Source organism: Panthera pardus, unplaced genomic scaffold (genome assembly GCF_024362965.1).
Source record: "Panthera pardus isolate Hobbes unplaced genomic scaffold, ASM2436296v1 HiC_scaffold_27, whole genome shotgun sequence".
Taxonomy (NCBI): Eukaryota; Metazoa; Chordata; class Mammalia; order Carnivora; family Felidae; genus Panthera; species Panthera pardus.
This window is the reverse complement of record NW_026526843.1, coordinates 113,695,893-113,716,326: the sequence shown is the minus strand read 5'-3', so window position 1 is coordinate 113,716,326 and position 20,434 is coordinate 113,695,893. Positions and strand designations below refer to the sequence as shown.

The following is a 20,434-nucleotide window of genomic DNA, read 5'->3' as shown; positions in this document are numbered from 1 at the left end:
GTCACGCGACGGTCTCCACCTCCCGCCCTTCCCTCTGTACCTCCCGGCCCTCCCGGCCAGTGATGAGATATTCGGACAGGTGGGGAAGTGGCCACGGCAATCGAAGTCACGTCCACGAGCGCGACCATGGCCGAGGTGAGAAGCCGACTGCACTGCTGCCGTTCCCCCCCCCCCCCCAGATCCGGAAGCTTCCTCTGAAGTCCGGGGGCCGTGCCCCCAAGTGCAGGTGGGCTGGGCTGAAGGGAAGCGGGATGGTGTGCGTGGTGTCTAAGCGTCCCTTCGTGTCTCCCTTTCAGTGTCACACCCAGAATAAAGCCAAGCTCGTCTCTGAGACCCGACGGAGATTCGAAGCTGATTATGTGACAGGTGGGTACCGCGTTCTCGGTGTTGAGGCAGGTAGGCAATGAGCGTCCCCAACTTTCCGAAGGTGTTGCGGGCGTCTCTGTGGGAGGCTTTAGGGACCCTTTCGACCCTCACAGGGATGAGGCCCTGCACGTTTCCAAGGTTTTCTTCTCCTAACATCCCATGCACGGTGGCTCCAATGGGGCAGGTGATATGCCCATTGCTTCCTGAAGGGTTAATGTAAGTTGGAAATTGGTGAGTTTCTAGCATCTCAAGTTTATGGAACTTGGAGGACACTTGCAAGGCCCACGGCACGGGTGACACCGTACAGTGCACAGTGTCTGTGCTGACCTTTCACCAGCAACAATAGAGAAAAAACCGTGGAAACTGCCGTAATGCTATTCACGTGTACTTAATTGGGGATACAAATTCCTTGGATACTTGGCCTCATTCCACTTCATACTACCCAGTATGCTACCCACGGAGCAGACCCTCCAGTGCTGGAACAAGTTCTCTGTCATCCCGCACTGTACCTAGCAAAGTACCTGTGAGTCCAGAATTGATTCATTGGTTGAATATTATGAGTTCATGTGGTTGAACAGATGTCCTAGATACTTGAAACTGATGGCTTAATCCTTGTACAGTGATTTTTAAAAACTTACAGGATAATGTGTTATAAACGTGGAATAAATATTTGAATCTTGACTCTGCCACTTAATAGCTTAGTTGTCTTTTCTAAGCCCCGGTTTCCATATCTGTGAAACGTGAATAATTATGTTAGGATTAACTGAAAAAGCATATATCAAACTGTCTACCATGGGGTTAACCTATTGCAAGCTCTCAACAACTGTTTTGTCTGCATAATCACTTTGACTGCTGTGGAAGGGGTTAAGCTTCTGCATCTTGAGGGCTCAGCAGAGGTTCTCTGCAACTTTAGACTGCCCTAGATTAAATGTCAGTTGATGACCTAGAATAAATAAGGAAATGTGTTCCAAATAACCTGGTCAGTAAATCTTTTTTCATCCTCCCTGTCAATTTTCTTCACAAACCAAACTTTGCACTAGAGAGTTGCAAAAGCACTCGATTCACTTTTAGCCCGGAGATCTCATGTCTAATAATATAGCTGGTTCCAGTAAAGAGATAATTCTAAAATTGCTTTCTGTAGAGATGTAATTCTTACAGTCACATGGTTTATAGTATTTTAAGAAGTAATCCAGAACTTGACCTAATGTGCTCGTGGCTCCCCAATAGCCATGTACTCACCCAAAGGAGGAAGCAGGATGTGTGTGTGTGTGTGTGTGTGTGTGTAGTCAGAGAAATGTAGCAATAGACAAGATCTCAAAAGTCATCTTGGTCCAACCTTCTCATTTTTAAAATGAAGAAAGAGCTAGAGGGATTAAGTGATTTGCTCCAAATCCTTGGTGTTAGTGGCTAGGCCTGGGCTTGTGCTCAAGTTTTCTCAATTTCACTACAGTGAAAATCTTTGGCAACACCAGCATGTCAAATTGGATCGTGTCACTCCCCAACTTGAAACCCTTCAGTACCTTCCCACTGTGTCTAGAATGAAAATCTCGGTTCTTTATGGTGGCCTACACAGCAAGGCCCTGCATGCTGTAGCTGCTGCCCCCCGCATCCTAATCCGTAACTACTGTCTTCGCTTAGTACAGATTTCACCACTGCCCACAGTCAGAAACATCACATCTTGCAATCTACTATGCATGAACACATAACCGAAGCAAAAGTTCATTCAAGAATACTTATTCTGAAAACCTACGACTCCCTGGTGCAGTGACCCACAAAATTGACATCACAACCTACGCAACCCACAGTTTGAAAAACACGACCAGCCACACTGCATCTCTTATGTTCTTCAAACAGACTGAATCTGTGTTTATCTCGGGAGCTCTCCACTTCTCTTTGTTTGGAAGGCTCTTGCCCAGATAGTGTGTATGGCTGGGACCATTTTTTTTTTCTTTCCCATCTTGGTTTAAATATCTCTGAGAGACCTTTCCTGATTATTTAATAGCCTCCCTGTCTTGTTTGTCTCCTTCACAGCTCTTACCATAACCTGTAATTATCATGTTCGTTTGTTTACTCGCTTACTGTTCATTTCGTCCGATGGAATGTGTTTGGGTCTAGGGCAACCTGTGGACGTGGAGGGCAGGGTCTGACTCACCTCAGTATACCTAACACAGTTTTCAAGATATACTCAATATAGCAATGCTTAAATGTATACATGGGGAGATTAATCCAAGTCTGCATTATGAGTAGTCCGAACTGGCTCCCCACCCCCGCCAAAATCTGACAAAGAACAGCCCTCACAATACATTTCATAAAGACAAGCATTATTTCAAAGTAAAGCACTTTATAGGCAGGGTTTTGTCCTTAAATATACACACTTGGGTATGTGTGAATACACGTGACGTGTGAGTGGGGCATCTTGCACAGCTGTTGTAAATACTAAGTCAATTAATTTAAAGACTTGCATGGGAAAGGAAAAATAAAAATCTTTAAAGATTTTCTAAAGTTTGAGTTTCCTGAGATACTGCATCAGGTAAAGGAAAAGTAGGAAAGTGGTAAAAAGGGGTTTTTGATCTGCTTGTGTTTGCCCTTTCAGGTTTACTTTTTAGAAATTAAGTGCTTAGAGAACAGGCACTTTTCTTCTATCTCTGTCTTTCATTTCACCCTATTATCATTAGCAATGTTTTCAGAAGAGACTTAAGGCTGACTTAAGCAAACAAATGTGATATTTTTCCTAAAGGAAAATATTATCTGCAAATATGTCACTTTAAGCACTGGCTGTATTCCAGAAACTCTTTTGGAGGTAGGTTCTTGGGAATTCCAAGCACATTTTTGTTTCCATGGAAATTAAGTTACCAATTATGGATAGATTTGTGGCTGGCAAAAAGAATAAAAGTCCATAATTGTTTCATGCATTACAAATGGTCCTTTTTTTTTGTCATTGTTTCTGTGAGAAATTCCACACTAAGTCTCAAATAAGAAACGTTTCCCGTTCTGTCTTCCTCCTTCTTGTGGCCAAGGCAAGAGACTACTCCCTTGTGACAGTCATTTATTTGGTTCCTCAAATACTCATTATGTGCTTATTTCTGGGAAGCAGTGTGTCAATATTAGAAAAAGAACTGAAGACAGATAGAGCCCCTTCCTGAACTTACAATCCAGTAGAGGCGTTAAAACAGGCTAACTATTAGAGTTCAGGCAAATTGTGTCAAGAGGAATAAGGGTGCTAAAATTTCTGTAGAAGTCAAAGACAAGGAAAAGATCACATCTGGTCGGGGTGATTGGGTTAGGACAGAGTGAGAAAAAACTTCATAGAAAACGTGGTGTTTCTCATGCACTTTGGAAGACGGTAGAACTTGGCCCGGTGGAGAAAGTGATCCAGATGGGTCAAATAGTCTGAGCTGTAGTGAGAAGGCGCAGGGCATGTTGGGGAAGCCATGGGAAGTCCGCTTTGATGAGCTTTGGTGGGGGGGTGAGCACATCCGCTAAAAACAGTGGGAATGTACCCTGGAGAGCCTTGAACAAAAGCAAAGTGTGTGTACCCAAGTGAGTTTGGAGAACATTTGAAAGGTTGGTGGGTTTTCTTATTTTAGCTTTGTTTCTTGACTTCCCAAATGTGTGAATTTATTTAAATGAATTTGGATCATACCAAAAAGTCATTCCATAAGCTTACCATCCAGAGATGGCTCTGCTAACAGTAGATGCAGTTTTTTTCTGGTCTTTTTTTTCCATGCATTAAGAAAGTAGTTAACCGGCTATTGTGTGTGTACTTTGCATTGTTTTATTGACACGATCAAATTTATTTCCCCGTATGGATGAAGTAAGCATTTAATACTTAGTCCCCTAAGTAAAAGATAATTTTCTTTTATCTTCAATACTCCCTATTTGGATATGTAGATTCTTTCCAGTTGTTAATACAGCTTTTTGTACGGTAGTTCAGGTTGCTTCCTTAAGATTCATGTCTAGAAGTAGAATTACTGGTTTCAAGAGTATGACTGTTTTTAAGACACTTCATCTTCGTGCTAACTTTTCCTCCCCAGAAGTCACACCAAGATTTATTCCCACCACCACGTGTGAAAGTGTTAGTCTTCCCACAGCCTTCCCCATGTGTAGTGTCATCATTTCTTAACTGATGGTTATTTTAGTTTGCATCTGGTTACTAGCGAGAGTAACCTACTTTTCATATATTTACATCGATTTGTAGTTTCAATTTTTTTTTTCATCACTATGGCTTTTAAAATTGGTTTGGACTTGTTTGTTTCACTTTCACTTTTTTCATTTTTTGAATGTATTCAAAATTATCCATTCCTTTGTGGTTTCTTTCATTGCTGTTAAATAATTTTCTTTCCGATAATTTTCTAGTCCTTTAATTTTTGTTTTGTTTAGCTTATTATTGTTTTAAGTTTATTTTGAGAGACAGAGCGCATGCATGCACACAAGTGGGGGAGAGGTAGAACGCGAGGGAGGGAGGGAGAATCCCAAGCAGGCTGTGCACTGTCAGCCCAGAGTCTGACGCGGGGCTCTAACTCACAAACCGTGAGATCATGACTTGAGCCGAAATCCAGAGTTGGATGCTTAGGCAACTGAGACACCCAAGCGCCCCTGTCTTGGCTTATTATTTTTTATAATTTGAAATCTCTTTTAAGTACAAATTGTATAAATCATGAATAGAGTAAACACCTATACACTTCCACTCAGCCAAAGAAACAGAACTTCCTGTGTACCCCCAGCCCTGCCACTCAGGGGCGGCTGCTTGTCCTGCATTTGCTGTTATTCATTCTCTTGCTTTTCATTAGCTTTACCACCTGTGACGTATTCCACATCAGTCCTTTATTAAGTTTACCTGTTTTTAAACTCTAGAAGATGAATGTATTTCTCCATGACTTGCTTCTCTAACTCAGGAGTCATCCGTATTATCAAACGTTAAGTGTGCTTGAGTCCTTTTTATACCCGTGTAATAGTGCATGGAATGAAAATACCAGTTGATGGATTTGGGGTTGTGTCTAAGTTTTGCTACTATGTGCAGTGCTGCTCCAAACATTCTTTTTTTAAAAAAATTTTTTAATGTTTATTTTTGAGAGAGAGAGACACACACACACACACACAGAGTGCAAGCAGGGGAGGGGCAGAGAGAGAGAGGGAGACACAGAATCCGAAGCAGGCCCCAGGCTCCGAGCTGTCAGCACAGAGCCCGACGCGGGGCTCCAACTCACGAACCTCGAGATCATGGCCTGAAGTTGGACGCTTAACCGACTGAGCCACACAGGCAGCCCAAAGAGTCTTAAAGATCTCTGATGCCTAGACTTTCTCTAGGGCATCAGTTCTCAGAGTTGGCCCAGGAACTGTAGTTCCTGGAGACCATTTCAAGGAGCTTGAGAATTCAAAACTACTTTTACAATAACACCAAAACATCATTTTCCTTTCTCACTGTCCTTCTCTCACAAGCATACAGTGGCATTTTCCAGAGGTCACATGGCATGTGATGATGTCATTGCTCTGACAGCTGATAGAACATGTGCTTTTGTGTTGTCATGTGTAAAACTTTCAGTTCTAATACTTAATGGAGTAATTATGCGTATAATCCACATAAACTAAAAAGCCCTTTAGAGCCCTCAGTTATTTTTAAGAGTATTAAAGGGGTCCTGAGACCGTGAAGTTTGAGAACTTTTTGCTGTAGGGTTTGCGCCCAACAGCAAAATGTGTGGGTCATAGATGAGGCACCTGTTCAACTTTATTCAGTAATGCTGAACAGTTTCCCAAAGTGATTGCGCCGGTTTTCATTTAAACCAGCAGTTTGTGAATGCCCTTGTTTTTCCCCACTCTAAAATTTGGTGTGTGTTTGTTGTTAATTGCTGCCCATCTGATTAGGGTGTAGGGATAGCTCATTGTGGTTTTAATTGCCTTGCTTTGAGTACCAGTGAGATTGAGCATTTCTTCCTATCTTTATGGGCCATTTGGTTTCTGCTTCTGTGAAAATCACTTCTTCAGGCTCTTCTTGGCCCTTTGTTCCTCCATGTAAATTATAGAATCAGCCTATCATGTTTCTGCAAAAAAACACAAACAAACCCACAACTGACATTGGGATTTTGAATAAAATTGTGTTAAATCAGAAGACCAGTTCTGGGAGACTTGACCTCATCATGATTGGGTCTTCCTATCTAAGAACCTGGTATATCTCTGCTAAACACTTCCTTGTTGAAAGATTTATAATTTTCTCCATAGAAGTTAAGTCACTTTTGTTAAATTTATTCCCAGATACTTTACATGTTATGTGTTTGTGGTTGTTTAAATGGTATTTCTTAAGAATTTTCTAAATGATTGTTTCTGGTTAGCAGAAAGTACATTTGACTTTTTTACATTGATATTGAATTTAAAAACCTTACCAGCTCTCACTAATTTCAATAAGTTATCTCTAGATTAGTTTGGAATTTCTTGGGGTGGGTGGGTGAGAAAGAGAGGGAGAGAGACTCTTTGTATCTGTAATACCCCAGCTCCATTTCGAGCTAGCATATGGTGGGAGATCACAGATTAATTAGTCCTCATAACTAATGAGTTATGTATTAACCTCCAAGAGTGGAGGCCTTTAAAAGGTAGGCAGATAGACACTTGAAGTTTCTTAAATTTTGTTCCACGTTTATAACATTCTCAAGGTTAACATTTTAACGTTGTCATGATCAGAATAAGAGGAAAAGATTTTAAGAGTTTGTCAATTTTTGTCCTTGTTTTCCATATCTAAAAATACCAAGCCCCTGTCGTGGAGAATATAAGGTTGTAACTTTGCAGGGAGACTTGAGCGGTAAATGGGTGACGGGGTAGGGAATTGATAGACCTGCTGATTTGTGAATCTTTATTCTCAGTAATAACTTTGATCAGTGCTTGGCAAATATTTTTTTTTAACTCATCTCTTTAAGTTGTTGATACCTTCTCTTCTTCATATATGTTCATCCCAAATGTATAGTGAGATTATGCACCTTTAGAGACTATGACTAGTACACTGTCATTCCTAACATGTCACTTGTATTTAGTCAACTATTTGAAAAGCTTGCATGCAAAGAGGGGTCTGTTTACCAAATCTGTGTCCTCTGGGTGGTGGAGTGCATGAATGATTTTTCATCGCTGAAAATTTTAATCTCTCGTTCGAGTTTGGTTTGATTAGATCTCAAGGAGATGGAGTAGAGCTCACAGAAATTATAATTTTTTCCCCCTTGCAGTTGTTCATCCAGGAAAGGGAGGACAAAAATTTGCTACATTTCTATCCAAACTGTTTTCAGCAGAATTTGTGTTGACCTTAGAGATTTGGCATGTATGTATAGAACGTGTTTGACATTAGTTACTTTATATATAGTAGTAGGGCCATGACTTGCAGAAGATTTTCTTTTCCCATTATACTGCTATATATTCACTGACATAGGACATTCATAGACAGTTTTTAAGTTATTGTACAGGCAATTACTGTATACCCAGATCATTGGAGGAAAAAAAATCAGAACTGTGTAAGAGAAAATAAAAGACATGAGAAACCCCATATACGTTTAATAGGACTTCCAGAAGGAAAAAGAGACTGTGCTGTTGGAAGGTAAAATAGTTGACAGTTTGCCAGAGTTTAAAAAAGACATTAAATCCTCCGGTGTGGGGCACCTGGGTGGCTTAGTCGGTTAAGCATCTGACTCTTGATTTCGGCTCAGGTCATGATCTCACGGTTTGTGGGTTCAAGCCCCACATTGGGCTCCACGCTGACAGTGTGGAGCCTGCTTGGGACTCTCTCTCTTTCTCTCCATCTCTCTCTCTCTCTCTCTCTCTCTCTCTGTCTCTCTCAAAAAACTTAAAACAACAATAAATCCTCAGGTTAAAAAAGCATAATAAGATCTGAGCATCATGAAGGAAAAAGAAATTATTCCCTAGGCATATCATAGTGAAACTGTCAAAACACCACAAAGAAAAAAAATCAGACAACCAGAAAGAAGTGACAGATTGTCTGCAAAGGAACAGAAATCAGACTGCTATTTGATTTCTCCTCAGCAGCAATTAATGCCAGGTAACAGTGAAATAATTTCCTGAAAATGCTAAGGGAGGTAACTGCCCATTTAGAATATTTAGTCAAAGGTGAGGGTAAATTCTTTTAGGATATGCAAAGAATGACAGTCCATCTCTAATAAAAAATTACTAGACTACTTCATGAATAAGAATATAGAACCCAGAAAGAGGCAGAAAGATCCAGAAACAACGAAAAGCAAAGAAATGGGTAAATAAATCAGTAAAGAAAAAAAAATCTACATGTTAATAGTAAAAAAATTTTTAACAGTATTAGCAGGTGTAGGGAGGTTGGAAGGACTTGAATTATTTAGAAGGAAGGTAGAGATAATTAACTGTAGATTTTGTCAATAAAATGTGAATATTTCAAATATTTCTGAGCTCCAGAAATAAATATTTAATTTCCAAGCTATGGAGGGATGAAAAGGTGAATCTCTCCAGCGGGAAGCGTGAAAGGAAAAAAACAGCATAGGAACTAGAAAAGAGAGTAAGACAGCAAAATAACCCCAACTTTATCACCTTACCATAAATGTAAACCAATTTATACTTATTAACAGAGCAGATTTTTACAATCTTAATTGCATTCTACCTACAAAACACTATATTAATTTATTAAATTTATTAAAATTAATGCAGAAAACTTGAAAATAAGGAGATGGAAAAAAGTGTCCAAAACAAATACTAACCAAAAGTGATACTGTGTTGGCTGCACTTTTGTTAGATGAAATATTTAGAATGAAAAACATCAGTACATTTCAAAAGGGATTCTACTGTTGATAAATGGAACCCTGAAAAGGTATTACATTTAGGAATTAACAACATAAAATAGTGTCTCACCATATAGCTTTCAAATACATAAAGCAAACGCTCCCAGAATTATGAGAGAAATTCAAGAAATCCACAAACATGTTGAATGGTTTTAACAAACCTTTCACAAATACACAGAACAAGCAGGCAAGAAAGCCTTAAGATGTTAGATTTTATGAAAAATTTTTTTTTGTTGTGTTAAGCAAACTCTACCCCCAACGTGGGGCTGAAACTCATGACCCTGAGATCAAGAGTCACATGCTCTACTGACTGAGCCAGCTGGGCTCCCCAAGACTTTAGACTTTCATTTAACACAACGAGCAAAGTTGATCATAGATACATATATGTATATGTGTGTATAAATGTATAGTCTCTCCTGCCCAATAGAGAATGTATATACTTTAGAAAATATAGGGGCACCTGGGTGGCTCAGTCGGTAAGCACCCAACTTCGGCTCAGGTCATGATCTCGCAATTTGGGGGTTTGAGCTCCACGTCAGGCTCTGTGCTGACAGCTCAGAGTCTAGAGCCTGCTTCAGATTCTGTGTCCCCCTCTCTCTGTCCCTTCCTCCCTTGTGCTCTCTTTCTCAAAAATAAATACATAAACTTAAAAAAAAGAAAATATATTTGTTCTCTTGCAGCTTTTGCAAACATTCACCACATATTAGGTCATAAAGGAAGTCTCAGAAATTCCAAAGCAGCTAGATCACACGCACCGTGTTTTCATGCCATTAAGCAACTATATTAGAAGTCACAAATCCCGGGTTTCAGCCCCCCCAAAAAAAACAAAAGAGAAAAAGAAAAAAAGTCAAACAGGTACTCAAAAATCAAATGTTAGGAAACAAAAATAACATACCTTTAAATAACCCACGGGTTAACAACTTCCCAGTAATGTGTGTAATTCTTACCTCTGCTAAATAACCATTGGTTAAAGAAGATATCACAATGGAAATTATTAAATAGTTAAAGCTGAGCAGAATATCTGTGGTCTTACATTCATTCATTAGAAAACAAGGCCCCCATAAAAATCAGCAATAGATTCAATTCAAGGAGCTACAAAATGAACATGAATAAATTTACAGAGAAAGTAGAAGGAAAGCAATAGGAGCAGATATTCATGGTATAGGAAAGAAGATAGTAGAATAAACTTCAGCTGGGTTTTTTTAATGTCTGTTTGTTTATTTTGAGAGAGAGAGGGAGAGAGAGAAAATCCCAAGCAGGCTCCATGCTGACAGTGCAGAGCCCCATGCGCGGCTGAAACCCACGAACCTGGAGATCATGACCTGAGCCAAAACCAAGAGTCAGACCCACTGAGCCACCTAGGTGCCCTAAGCTGTTTTTTTGAAAGGACTGGTGAAACAGACAAACCTAGGATGACTGATTAATAGAAAGGGATGAATGCAAAGACTTACACTGGGAGCAAACAGCAGACAGAATTATAGATGTGGTGGAGAGTTTTTTAAAAATCCTGAGAGAATACAATCACCAGCCTTATCATAGTAAGGTATAAAACTTAGAGTAAGTGCAAAGCTTTCTGGAGAAAAGAAAAATGACCTCAAATTGTCTCAATTAGAAGTAAAAAACATAAATAGAACAGTGAGTATTCAAGAAGTTGAGTTGGGAGCCATAGATTTCTACCACTGTCCCCATCACAGAGATACACACGTACACATGAGGCCCAAGCAGTTTTGCTGGTCCCAGGAATGCAAAGATGAGTCACGATCAGAAAATGCAGCAGAGGAATTTACCACATTAAAAAAATGCTTTCCAATAAAATTTTTGACTAGGTACAGTTCACCAATAAAAATCACATAAAAAGGTAAACATTGTGGGGCACCTGGGTGGCTCAGTCGGTTAAGCATCTGAGTCTTGATTTTGGCTTAGGTCATGATCTCAAGTTTTGTGAGTTTGAGCCCTGCTTTGGGCTCCATGCTGACAGTGAGGAGCCTGTTTGGGATTCCCCACCCCCCCCCACCCCCCCCCACCCCCCGTCTCTCTGCCCCTCCCATGTGCTCTCTCTCAAAATAAAAAAAAAAGGTAAACATCAGACATCTTTCACCTCATGTGCCTCATCAGTCCCTTCCCTTTTCCCTTGATCTAACTGAATTTGTTTTCTCTTTTTTCCATACTTATTTGAGCAAATACAAATATGTATGCATTAACAAAATGAGGGAAAATGTTTATTTCAATAAAGATAGAAACCACACTGGCTATAATTCAACTTTATATAAAGCAGGCAAAACTTTTAGCAAAGGAAAACTTTCTGTAAGTGTATCTTCTAAAAACCTACAGCAAATGTTATGTTTAATTGTGAAACTTGAAAATACTTCCCGTAAAGTCAAGGGCAAGACAGTGATCTTCACTATTATTTCTAAAATTCTAGAGTATATAAAATAACCTAGTTATCAGTATGGCAAGGAAAATAAGAGGTATGAAGTTTGCCTTTCTTGTTATTATTGGCTCAAGATAGCAACACAGAAACCTCTAAATCTAATAGAAGACATTTGCAACATTTTTTTCTTTTTTTGAGAAAACTATAAAATATTACTAAACATCAAAAGAAGACCTGAATAAATAAACGAAGGTATATCTCATCTAAGATAGAAAGCTCCTCCCCTCTCTACAACAGACCAAAGTTTTTTCTATAGGCCTCCAGCTGAGGATGGTTTTTGTATATTTAAAGGGTTGCTGGAAAAAAAAAAAAGGCAGCAACAGCAGCCATCTGTGGCCTTGAAAGTCTAAGGTATTTGGATATTTACCATCTAGCCCTTATACCAAAAGCTTGCCCGCACCTGTAATAGACTGGTGGTTCTCGAAATGTTGGTCTCTGGACCAGCAGTGTCCGAATCCTGTATGAACTTGGTACAAATATGGAGTCTTGGTTCCCACCCATGAATTAGGCACTCTGGGAGTGGGGTCCAATAATTCCTTTTTAAACAAGCCCCCCTGATGATCCTGACTGGTGCTGAAGTTTGAGAATTACTGGTATAGGCCAGTGGCTTAATCCCTTTTTTAAGAGATCACCTGCTTCTCAGTCTCTCACCAGATAGCTTCATAGGAAAGCGGAGATTTAGGGTAGGTTGCGGCCTACTAACAGAGGATGGCCTTAAGGGAATATTTTGTTATTTCAGCTTGATGGCTCCCATTGTTGACATTAACACAGTCCAGCCAGTAGAAATGGTCCAGCTAATACAGATGCCATTCCAGGGCCCTACCAGGACTTTCAAGTTGGTCAGTGCTCCAAGTCCTGGAGAAATAAGAGGTTCTAAATTACTATAATGTTTCACAGCTATGTATTTGCTGCTTTCGAACATCATTATGCTGTCCAGTTCATAACTGTCCTCTAGTTTTCATTATCAGAATACTTTTGTATTTTTTCCAACCTTTATCTAAACTGCAGGCACATTTATAATCACTACAGTATACTCCTAAGATTTTCTCAACTGACTAATAGGTCAGTGAGAATTTAGTCTTCTATTCATGGGTATAATTCTACCTTACATTAATCACAATTCATTTATATATTATTTAAACTTTGGGGGATGTTCTTGATCTTCATAGGACGATGGGTAGACAGACCTCATCTCTATTTCACCGAGAAGAAAATCAGGCCTAGAGCGGCTGGCTCGGTCCCTCTACGTAGTTAATAGCATGGGTCTTCAGACTCCATCACTCTGCCCTGTATACTGAATCTGGCGAGATGTTTTTTCGTGTTTTTTTTAACTTTTAAAACACAGTTCTAGAGGTGCCTGGGTGGCTCCGTCAGTTAAGCGCCTGACTCTTTGATTTCGGTTCAGGTCATGATCTCGTGGTTCATGAGATTGAGCCCCTGTGTCGGGCTCTGCCCTGATAGCGCGGCGACTGCTTGGGATTCTCTCTCTCCCTCTCTCTCTCTGCTTCTCCCTTGCTCGAGTATATGTACTTTCTCTCTCTCTCTCTCTCTCAAATAAATAAATAAATAAATAAATAGAACCCACTGCCCAAGATTAATGTTGGTTTGCGATGAAAGTTTTCAGTGGTTCACAGAAAGATGAAAGGTATTATGGGAATATATATGTATACGTACCTGTATGTGTATAAAACTAATCTCTTCTTCCTCTTTATGCTTTAATTATCAAGAGGTAAAAGTCTCTCAAAACAGTGTCCTGAGTAGGTGGGGGGCAGACATGTGCGTACACAAATATGTGTTTTGGGAGCTGTAGTTTCCTTTTGAGTGTACATCTTTAGTTTATTCCTGTAATGTCTCTTTTTGCCACAGGACTAGTTTTCTGAAAACTACCTCACACTTGCAGGTTCAGTTGCCCGAGTGCAGTATTTGAAAGCAGCAAATTATGTTGTCATCAACACACTTATTACACGTGGCCTTGCAGTCCCAGGCCAGGTTTTCCTTCCCTTGAATGCCCAGGTTACTCTCTTTTTCTCTCTCACTCTCTCTCTCCTCCCTCCTTGCCTCAGTCCTCCTCTCTGTCCTCTTCTGGCTGGACTTTTTTTCCACGTCTCTCCCTCCCACCACCACCACGGGACCCCCTCCCCAATCTTTTCCTTCTCCATCTTTTCCTTGCTCTCTCTTTTCTGCGTCTGTCTAGGGACAAATACTGAACAAGCATTTCACAAGCAAATACATGTTCTGATAATAATAGTCATTTTAACATAGAGATTTCTAACTTCAGAGACCTGCATCCCTAAAAGCTATCCAAAAGCAGTCCGTTTTAAATTTCTTAGTAACAGGCACTGTCTCTTTTATGGTATCCCTAGTGGTAATAGCAGCAGTGGTAGTAATAATGATAATAACAATAATGTTTTATACTTATTATGGCTAATTTTTTTTTGTTTTTTTATTTTTTTTAATGTTTTATCTATTTTTGAGAGAGAGACAGAGAGAGAGGCAGAGTATGAGCAAGGGAGGGGCAGAGAAAGAGGGAGAAACAGAATCCGAAGCAGGCTCCAGGCTCTGAGCTGTCAGCACACAGCTCGACACGGGGCTCGAACTCGTGAACCGCGAGATCATGACCTGAGCCAAAGTCAGACGCTTAACAGACTGAGCCACACAGGCGCCCCGCGGCTATTATTTATTGAGTTTTTACCGCTTGCCACATTGTTCTAGGTAAGTGGTTCTTAGTTTAGTCTTTGGACCCTTGGGGATGCCCACGACTCTGCAGGAACCTGTGAGGTCACAACTGTCTTCATAACAATACTGAGAAGCCGTGTGTCTTTATCACTATGTTGACATTTGAGCTGATTACACAGAAGCAGTGATGGGGAAAAGTGCTGGCTCCTCAGTGCCCATCAAGACGAGGGGTCATTGGAGTCTTCATTGTGGGTGCTCGCAATTTAAAAAAAAAGCAGAAGCCAATTTTGTTTTAGAAAGTCCCTGATGAAGCGGTCAACTTTATTAAGCCTTGGCCCCTCAGTACATGTCCTTTTAACGTTCTGTGTGACAAAATTGGGCCGCACACACTAACCACTCCTGCGCGTTCGAGTTGCCACCTGAATTAGTCACATTTTTCATGGCGAGTAAACTGTAGTTATTCAGACCTGGGTATTTGGCAGAAGTGTTCTTGGAAATGAAGAAGTCAGCCTGTCATTTCAGGGAAAACATTGTATTGGTTGAGTGGAGAGGGCTGTCCAGTGGCCGGACTGGATGGTGCTTCTTCAGGGGACACCTGCTCGCAGGGGCCTCTTGAGGCTAAACCATGTAAACTCTCCTATCCGGCTCATGTTTATAAATCAGAACTAAAGAAAATTTGTACTTTGAATACTGACAAATCTTTGAGTAGCAGAGCTAAAAAGCATTTTCCAAAGTTTACCTACTACAGAACCGGCCATTGTATAGATTAGAAAAATAGAGTCCAGAAATTGAAAACCACCTCCAAGGTGACACTGTACAAGTGCATGGCTTATGGTCTAATCTTACATTTTATAGTGCTTTAAGCTCCCAAGTACTTTCTTGTATACATTTTCATCTGATCTTCACACAACCTTGTGATCGTCTAAAGCAGTTTAAAGATAAGGAAATTGAGACTCAAGGAAGAGTCTTTGAATGCACTTTGTATTTTCCTGCCCTTTCGGCTGTTACCTCTGATGACTTGAAATAAGGCAGAGCAAATAGCGAGGAGAGAGAATCTATAAAACTTAGAGTCTAACCAGATGCAAAAAAAAAAAAAAAAATGGAGATGAAGGAGCCAGGGAATTTTCTGAAGTTCTCACTTGGGCCCCTGGGAGGGTACCATTAGCTGAGATAATAAAAATAGAGAAGGAACAGATTCGCTCAACAAATGTTTCCTGGAGGCCTTTTCATTGGCACCAGTGTAGTCTGCTTTGGAGGACTCCTAAAATGGATAGATGGTGCTGCTACACACAGTCCCTGTGTGGGAAGATACAGCATGTATGCCAGTAACTCTGATCGGAACGAAAACATGCTAAGTGCCTTTAAAAAAAAAAGCCCAGTTTAAGTCCTGTAGCTGTTCCCAGGAGGGAAGGAATTACTTCTGGGCTCAGGGAAATTTTTGTGGAAGAGGAAGCATTTGAAAGAAGTCTTGCAGAATGGCAGAACCTGGATGTGCATAGCTGGTTGTGAGGAGACACGGGTCAGTTACAGAAAAATGGACCAAAATGTGGAAGGTACCATAGCACATGTGCAGGTGGATGATGGGAAATTATTGGAAACAGTTACTCCAGTCAATTATGGGAAACGTTGACTGCTGCACATGGTCGGTTTTCCATTTTGTATTTCATTTTTTCAACAAGCATTGCCAAACAAATGTCTTCTTGAGCACAATTTTTTTCTTTACATAAAAAACTTCATCTTTTGATTGACTAGGGTAAGGATTTCAAGTTCAGGTAACATAATTAAACAGCAAAATATTTGACTGTGGTCTTATTTTTTAATTCTACTGTGGCACATTTAAAGTAAACTTGCCATCCTTGGATAACTTTATCCTCCTCTCAATTACAAATGCCATCAATCCTTTAAACTGCATTTTCATCTGAACTGCACCCTTCAAGTAGCTATCTTCTGGAGCTTAGCCTTGTCTTGTATATCTTTCTTCTCCTTTGGCATTAGCGTTTGGTATTCCTCAGTGCAGAATTTATCTGACTTGGCCATTTATTATTGTTTTTTCCTTAGATAAGTCAGAGAAATATGATCCACGTGATGTTGAAAGGCTACAACAAGATGATAACTGGGTTGAAAGTTACTTATTTTGGAGGCATCATAATGTCGATGAAACACTGAAGATGCTTGATGAGAGTTTTCAGTGGAGGAAAGAAATGTCTGTCAACGGTAAGCCGTTCAATTTAACCTCGACAATATACTGTGCCCTGCATAAGTGTTAGTTTTACATTGATCAAATAGTGTATTTGCAGATATTTTTGGCAATCATCAAAAACACCAAAATAGAGTGTTTTATGACAACCCACTAACACTTTGACGGGGAGCATCTTATGAATGTGTTAAAAGCAGTATCATTCATAGGGGAATGAGATCACTGGAGAGCAAAATTACATTCAGATCCTTTGACCCCGAACAGAGTTAATCTGCGCTTATTTAGTTGGGTACCATTGAACAATAGCAAGACAGCATCTTCACTACTAGGCCTAGAGGTAAGGAGATACTGTTTTCTTAGTTTGGGTCTTTTTGTTTTTTGTTTTTCATTATTGCCTTATTGTCTTTCTCTGTCCTTGAGTTCCTTGTGCTAATAGATGCTCCCTGTTGCATTACTAAATGATTGGGGGATCCCTAAAACAGGCTTATCCCCAAGGATGCCTATAGCAGCCTTTGCTTAACTTCTTGATTTCAAGACCCAATTCTAGATGGACATTTTTCCCCCAAAAATGGGTTTTAAGTCCTGGAAGGGGTTTTTAAATAGTCTTCCAAGTAGATGAAGCACCCTTTGCAGGAAAATTACCCATGATTTCTGTCCTAAAAATTTAACACAAAGAATATGGCATAACCACTGCGGTTTTTGAAAATTTTTTTTTAATGTTTGGTTATTTTTGAGACAGAGACAGAGCATGAACGGGGCAGGGTCAGAGAGAGAGGGAGACACAGAATCCGAAGCAGGCTTCAGGCTCTGAGCTGTCAGCACAGAGGCCGGCGCTGGGCTCGAACTCACGGACCGTGAGATCATGACCTGAGCTGAAGTCGGACGCTTAACCGACTGAGCCACCCAGGTGCCCCCATAACTACTGGTTTTGATGAGGTACTGAGAAGGATTTCCTGACCTTGAGAGTAACAGACTCTGGAGTGAGTGAGTCTGGAAAGTTAAGACAAAAAAAGTCAACAAATAAATCCAGAGCAGATACTCTCCCCAGTCTTCATACTTGTAGAAAGAATCCAGGAGGCAGAGGGTGGTATTTAAGAGATAGTTTGATTGGAAATGTAAAAACTGTAGGTCATTTCAATGAACAGTGATGCATTTAAAATTCAGGCAAAGAAATAGAAATTATTTAAGTACAGAATAAACTTTTAAACTCAACATTAGTTTTTTCTTATATAGAACTGCTAGTTTCCAGTGGCAAATAGCAGAGATACGGTAAATGGTACAGAAAAAAGGTAACGAATCTTGGAAAGTTCTCAGGGTGAATGAAACAAAAGCCTTGGCATTTGCTGCCTCGCTGTGTCGGTTCTTAACCTCACTACAGACTGGGCAGACCTTGTTTTGTTTGTCCTGCTAAAGGATCTAGCTTTTTTTTTTTTTTTTTGAAGTATTTTCCACTCACCCTAAGATTATAAAATGTGTTAGACTCTACTTGATATCAAACTTTACAGAAAAATAATTTACTAGAGAAGCCATAGTGATTTTTTAAATCAATTCTGAGACTATAATGTGGATATTTACTAGCATGTTATCTTGAAATTGTCCCAATAGTGATAGTATTTGTTGACAGTTATTATATGAAACAACCAAAACATGGAAATGTGTCCATATAATAATGGCTGATGTGTCAAGGGAAATGGATTTTTCCCCATTTCTCTCATCCATGTCTTTAGTTGGTTTGTTTAGTTAGTAAGGAACAAAATTTTTTATTGCCAGAGATTCTTTCCAGATGCCTGAATAAGCTTGTCTTTTTTTTTTTGTATCAGACCTACTATATAACATTAACCTTTACGTTATAAGTTTTTTTGTAAGTTTATTTATTTTGAGAGAGAATGAGCAGGGGAGGGTCAGAGAGAGAGGGACAGAGGATCTGAAGTGGGCTCTGAGCTGACAGCACAGAGCCCCATGTGGAGCTCCAACCCACGAACCGTCAGATCATGACCTGAGCTGAAGTCAGACGCTTAACCGACTGAGCCACCCAGGTGCCCCTACATTGTAAGTTTTCTTTTTAAAACGCTCCTAAGTTAAAGTTACTCATCAGGTTTATCCTTTTTTAGACCTCACTGAATCTTCCATTCCCAGATGGTTATTGGAAATAGGTGGTATTTATCTGCACGGTTATGACAAAGAAGGCAACAAGTTGTGTAAGTATATTGAATTGACGTACTGGCTTGTCAAGATTTTGAGATGCATTTATGTCAGCTGAGTTAATAATAGGCAGAACCTTCTCCGTATGTACCACACATCAAGTTCCTTACAATTGGGGATCATTAGGGCCGTGTTGACACAGCGTCAGACACTTCATTGTGTGGTCTGTTGGCATTATGATAAAACGGTAAAGGCAAATTTCAAGTCGCTAAGGGTTGCTGAGTGGACTTTTCAAGGCCCCGCCCCCACCTTCTCCCCTTAGCTTCTTGTGAAATCTGCTATAGCAGGAGGAGCGGTAAGGACCACCCCTGCTGTCCCGGTGACCCCCTCGTTACCCCTCTCCCTCCCCCCTTCGCCCCGACCCTAAATCCAGCTTGGTTGGTGCCAAGGCTGGGACTTGGCAAGAACATCAGAGCCCCACCCTGAGCGCTTGGCTTGCTTGCCCTCTATGCGGCATGCAGTCTGGTCCAGTTTTAACAGTATTCTAGCATTTCCCTCCTTTCGCTGGCAGTCCTTCCTTCCGTGCCTTCATTCCTCATTCCTGTCATTCCGCTGTCCTTTCCACATGCGTCCCGTACTTCATTCCTTGCTTGGCGTCTTTTACTTTACAGCAATACAGTCCCCTTGGGTGATCTCAAGTACCTTGCCTCTCCACGAGGAGTGGTGACCCCACACCATCCCCGGGCCCCAGCTACCTTAGCATTTCGTTGGGAGCCCTTTCAGCCCAGCCCTTATCTCCTTAGCGCCTCTTCCCAGCACTCGCCACAGCCTGTCCCAGCCACAGTGCTCTGAGTGGTTTGCGGCTCCCAGCCCTGACTGGACTCCGGCCTCTGTCTAAGCTGCTCCTCCCCATGGAAGGTCTTTTCTAGTGCTCCAGAGAACCACTGGCTTGCTTTTTGGTTAAGCAAGGTGAAGAGTACTTTTAGGTTATTACCAAATATTGTTTGTTGTATTTTCTCTTCCCCTTTACTTACTAGGGAAGTTTGTTTATTTCCTACGAGGGGAGAATAGTTTACATCTCTGCTCCTCCCTAAGGTTCCCAAGTGCACGCTATTTCCCGTTGAAAAGAAGGAAGCGATGTTTTTAACGTGAGAAAGAAAATTTATTGTAAATGAAGAAAAATGTCAAGGGATAGGAATGATATAGGCATAAAATAATATAATGACAAATATTTTTCTTATTTTTATCCCGTGTTCTGTTAAAAGTCTGGATCAGGGTGAAGTATCACATAAAAGACCATAAAACCACACTGGACAAAAAGAAGCTTATCGCATTCTGGTTGGAACGTTATGCTAAAAGAGAAAATGGGAAACCTGTAACAGTGATGTTTGACCTGTCAGAAACTGGAATAAATAGCATAGTAAGCATTTCTTTAATTCCAAAGCCTTATTTATCATTATGTTCTCCCTGCCACTCCTCCCAACCAGACATCGCTGCAAGTTTGAGCTAACCAAGTTATGTTTGGGATTTATTTTTTGCCTTCCGTATCGTGAGTGAAGTCAGACATGAAATAGGATTTGTGGAGAAATAAATTTGCTTCGGTGTTTGGCACTGAAACTGTGTACTTCCTAGGAATGCTCCTCGTCTGATACACACAATGTCAAGGTAGGACGTCGAGGCTGGCAGGGTCATGAGCAGAAGTGGTAACAGTGAACTCTTCTGTCAGAATTAATATCCTGCGGCACGTAACCCTGTGCCTGGCACAGAGTAATACACTCAAATAGGGAGTGAAGTAAGGTACGCTCTCTTTAATACCATCAGATTCATACG

General features: G+C 40.5%; 1 protein-coding gene across 2 annotated transcripts in view; it reads left to right on the top strand.

Annotated features, from left to right (window-relative positions):
- The first annotated feature begins 2 nt into the window (after nucleotides 1-2).
- MOSPD2 (motile sperm domain containing 2) overlaps nucleotides 3-20,434 on the top strand; it is a 53,829-nt gene continuing 33,397 nt past the window's right edge. For both annotated transcript variants that reach the window (XM_019417937.2, XM_019417936.2), the window contains exons 1-5: nucleotides 3-135; nucleotides 297-366; nucleotides 16,324-16,479; nucleotides 18,574-18,660; nucleotides 19,870-20,024. In XM_019417937.2, coding sequence (XP_019273482.2) covers nucleotides 127-135; nucleotides 297-366; nucleotides 16,324-16,479; nucleotides 18,574-18,660; nucleotides 19,870-20,024 — 477 coding nt within the window. In that variant the 5' untranslated portion in view covers nucleotides 3-126. The remainder of the gene's footprint in view (nucleotides 136-296; nucleotides 367-16,323; nucleotides 16,480-18,573; nucleotides 18,661-19,869; nucleotides 20,025-20,434) is intronic.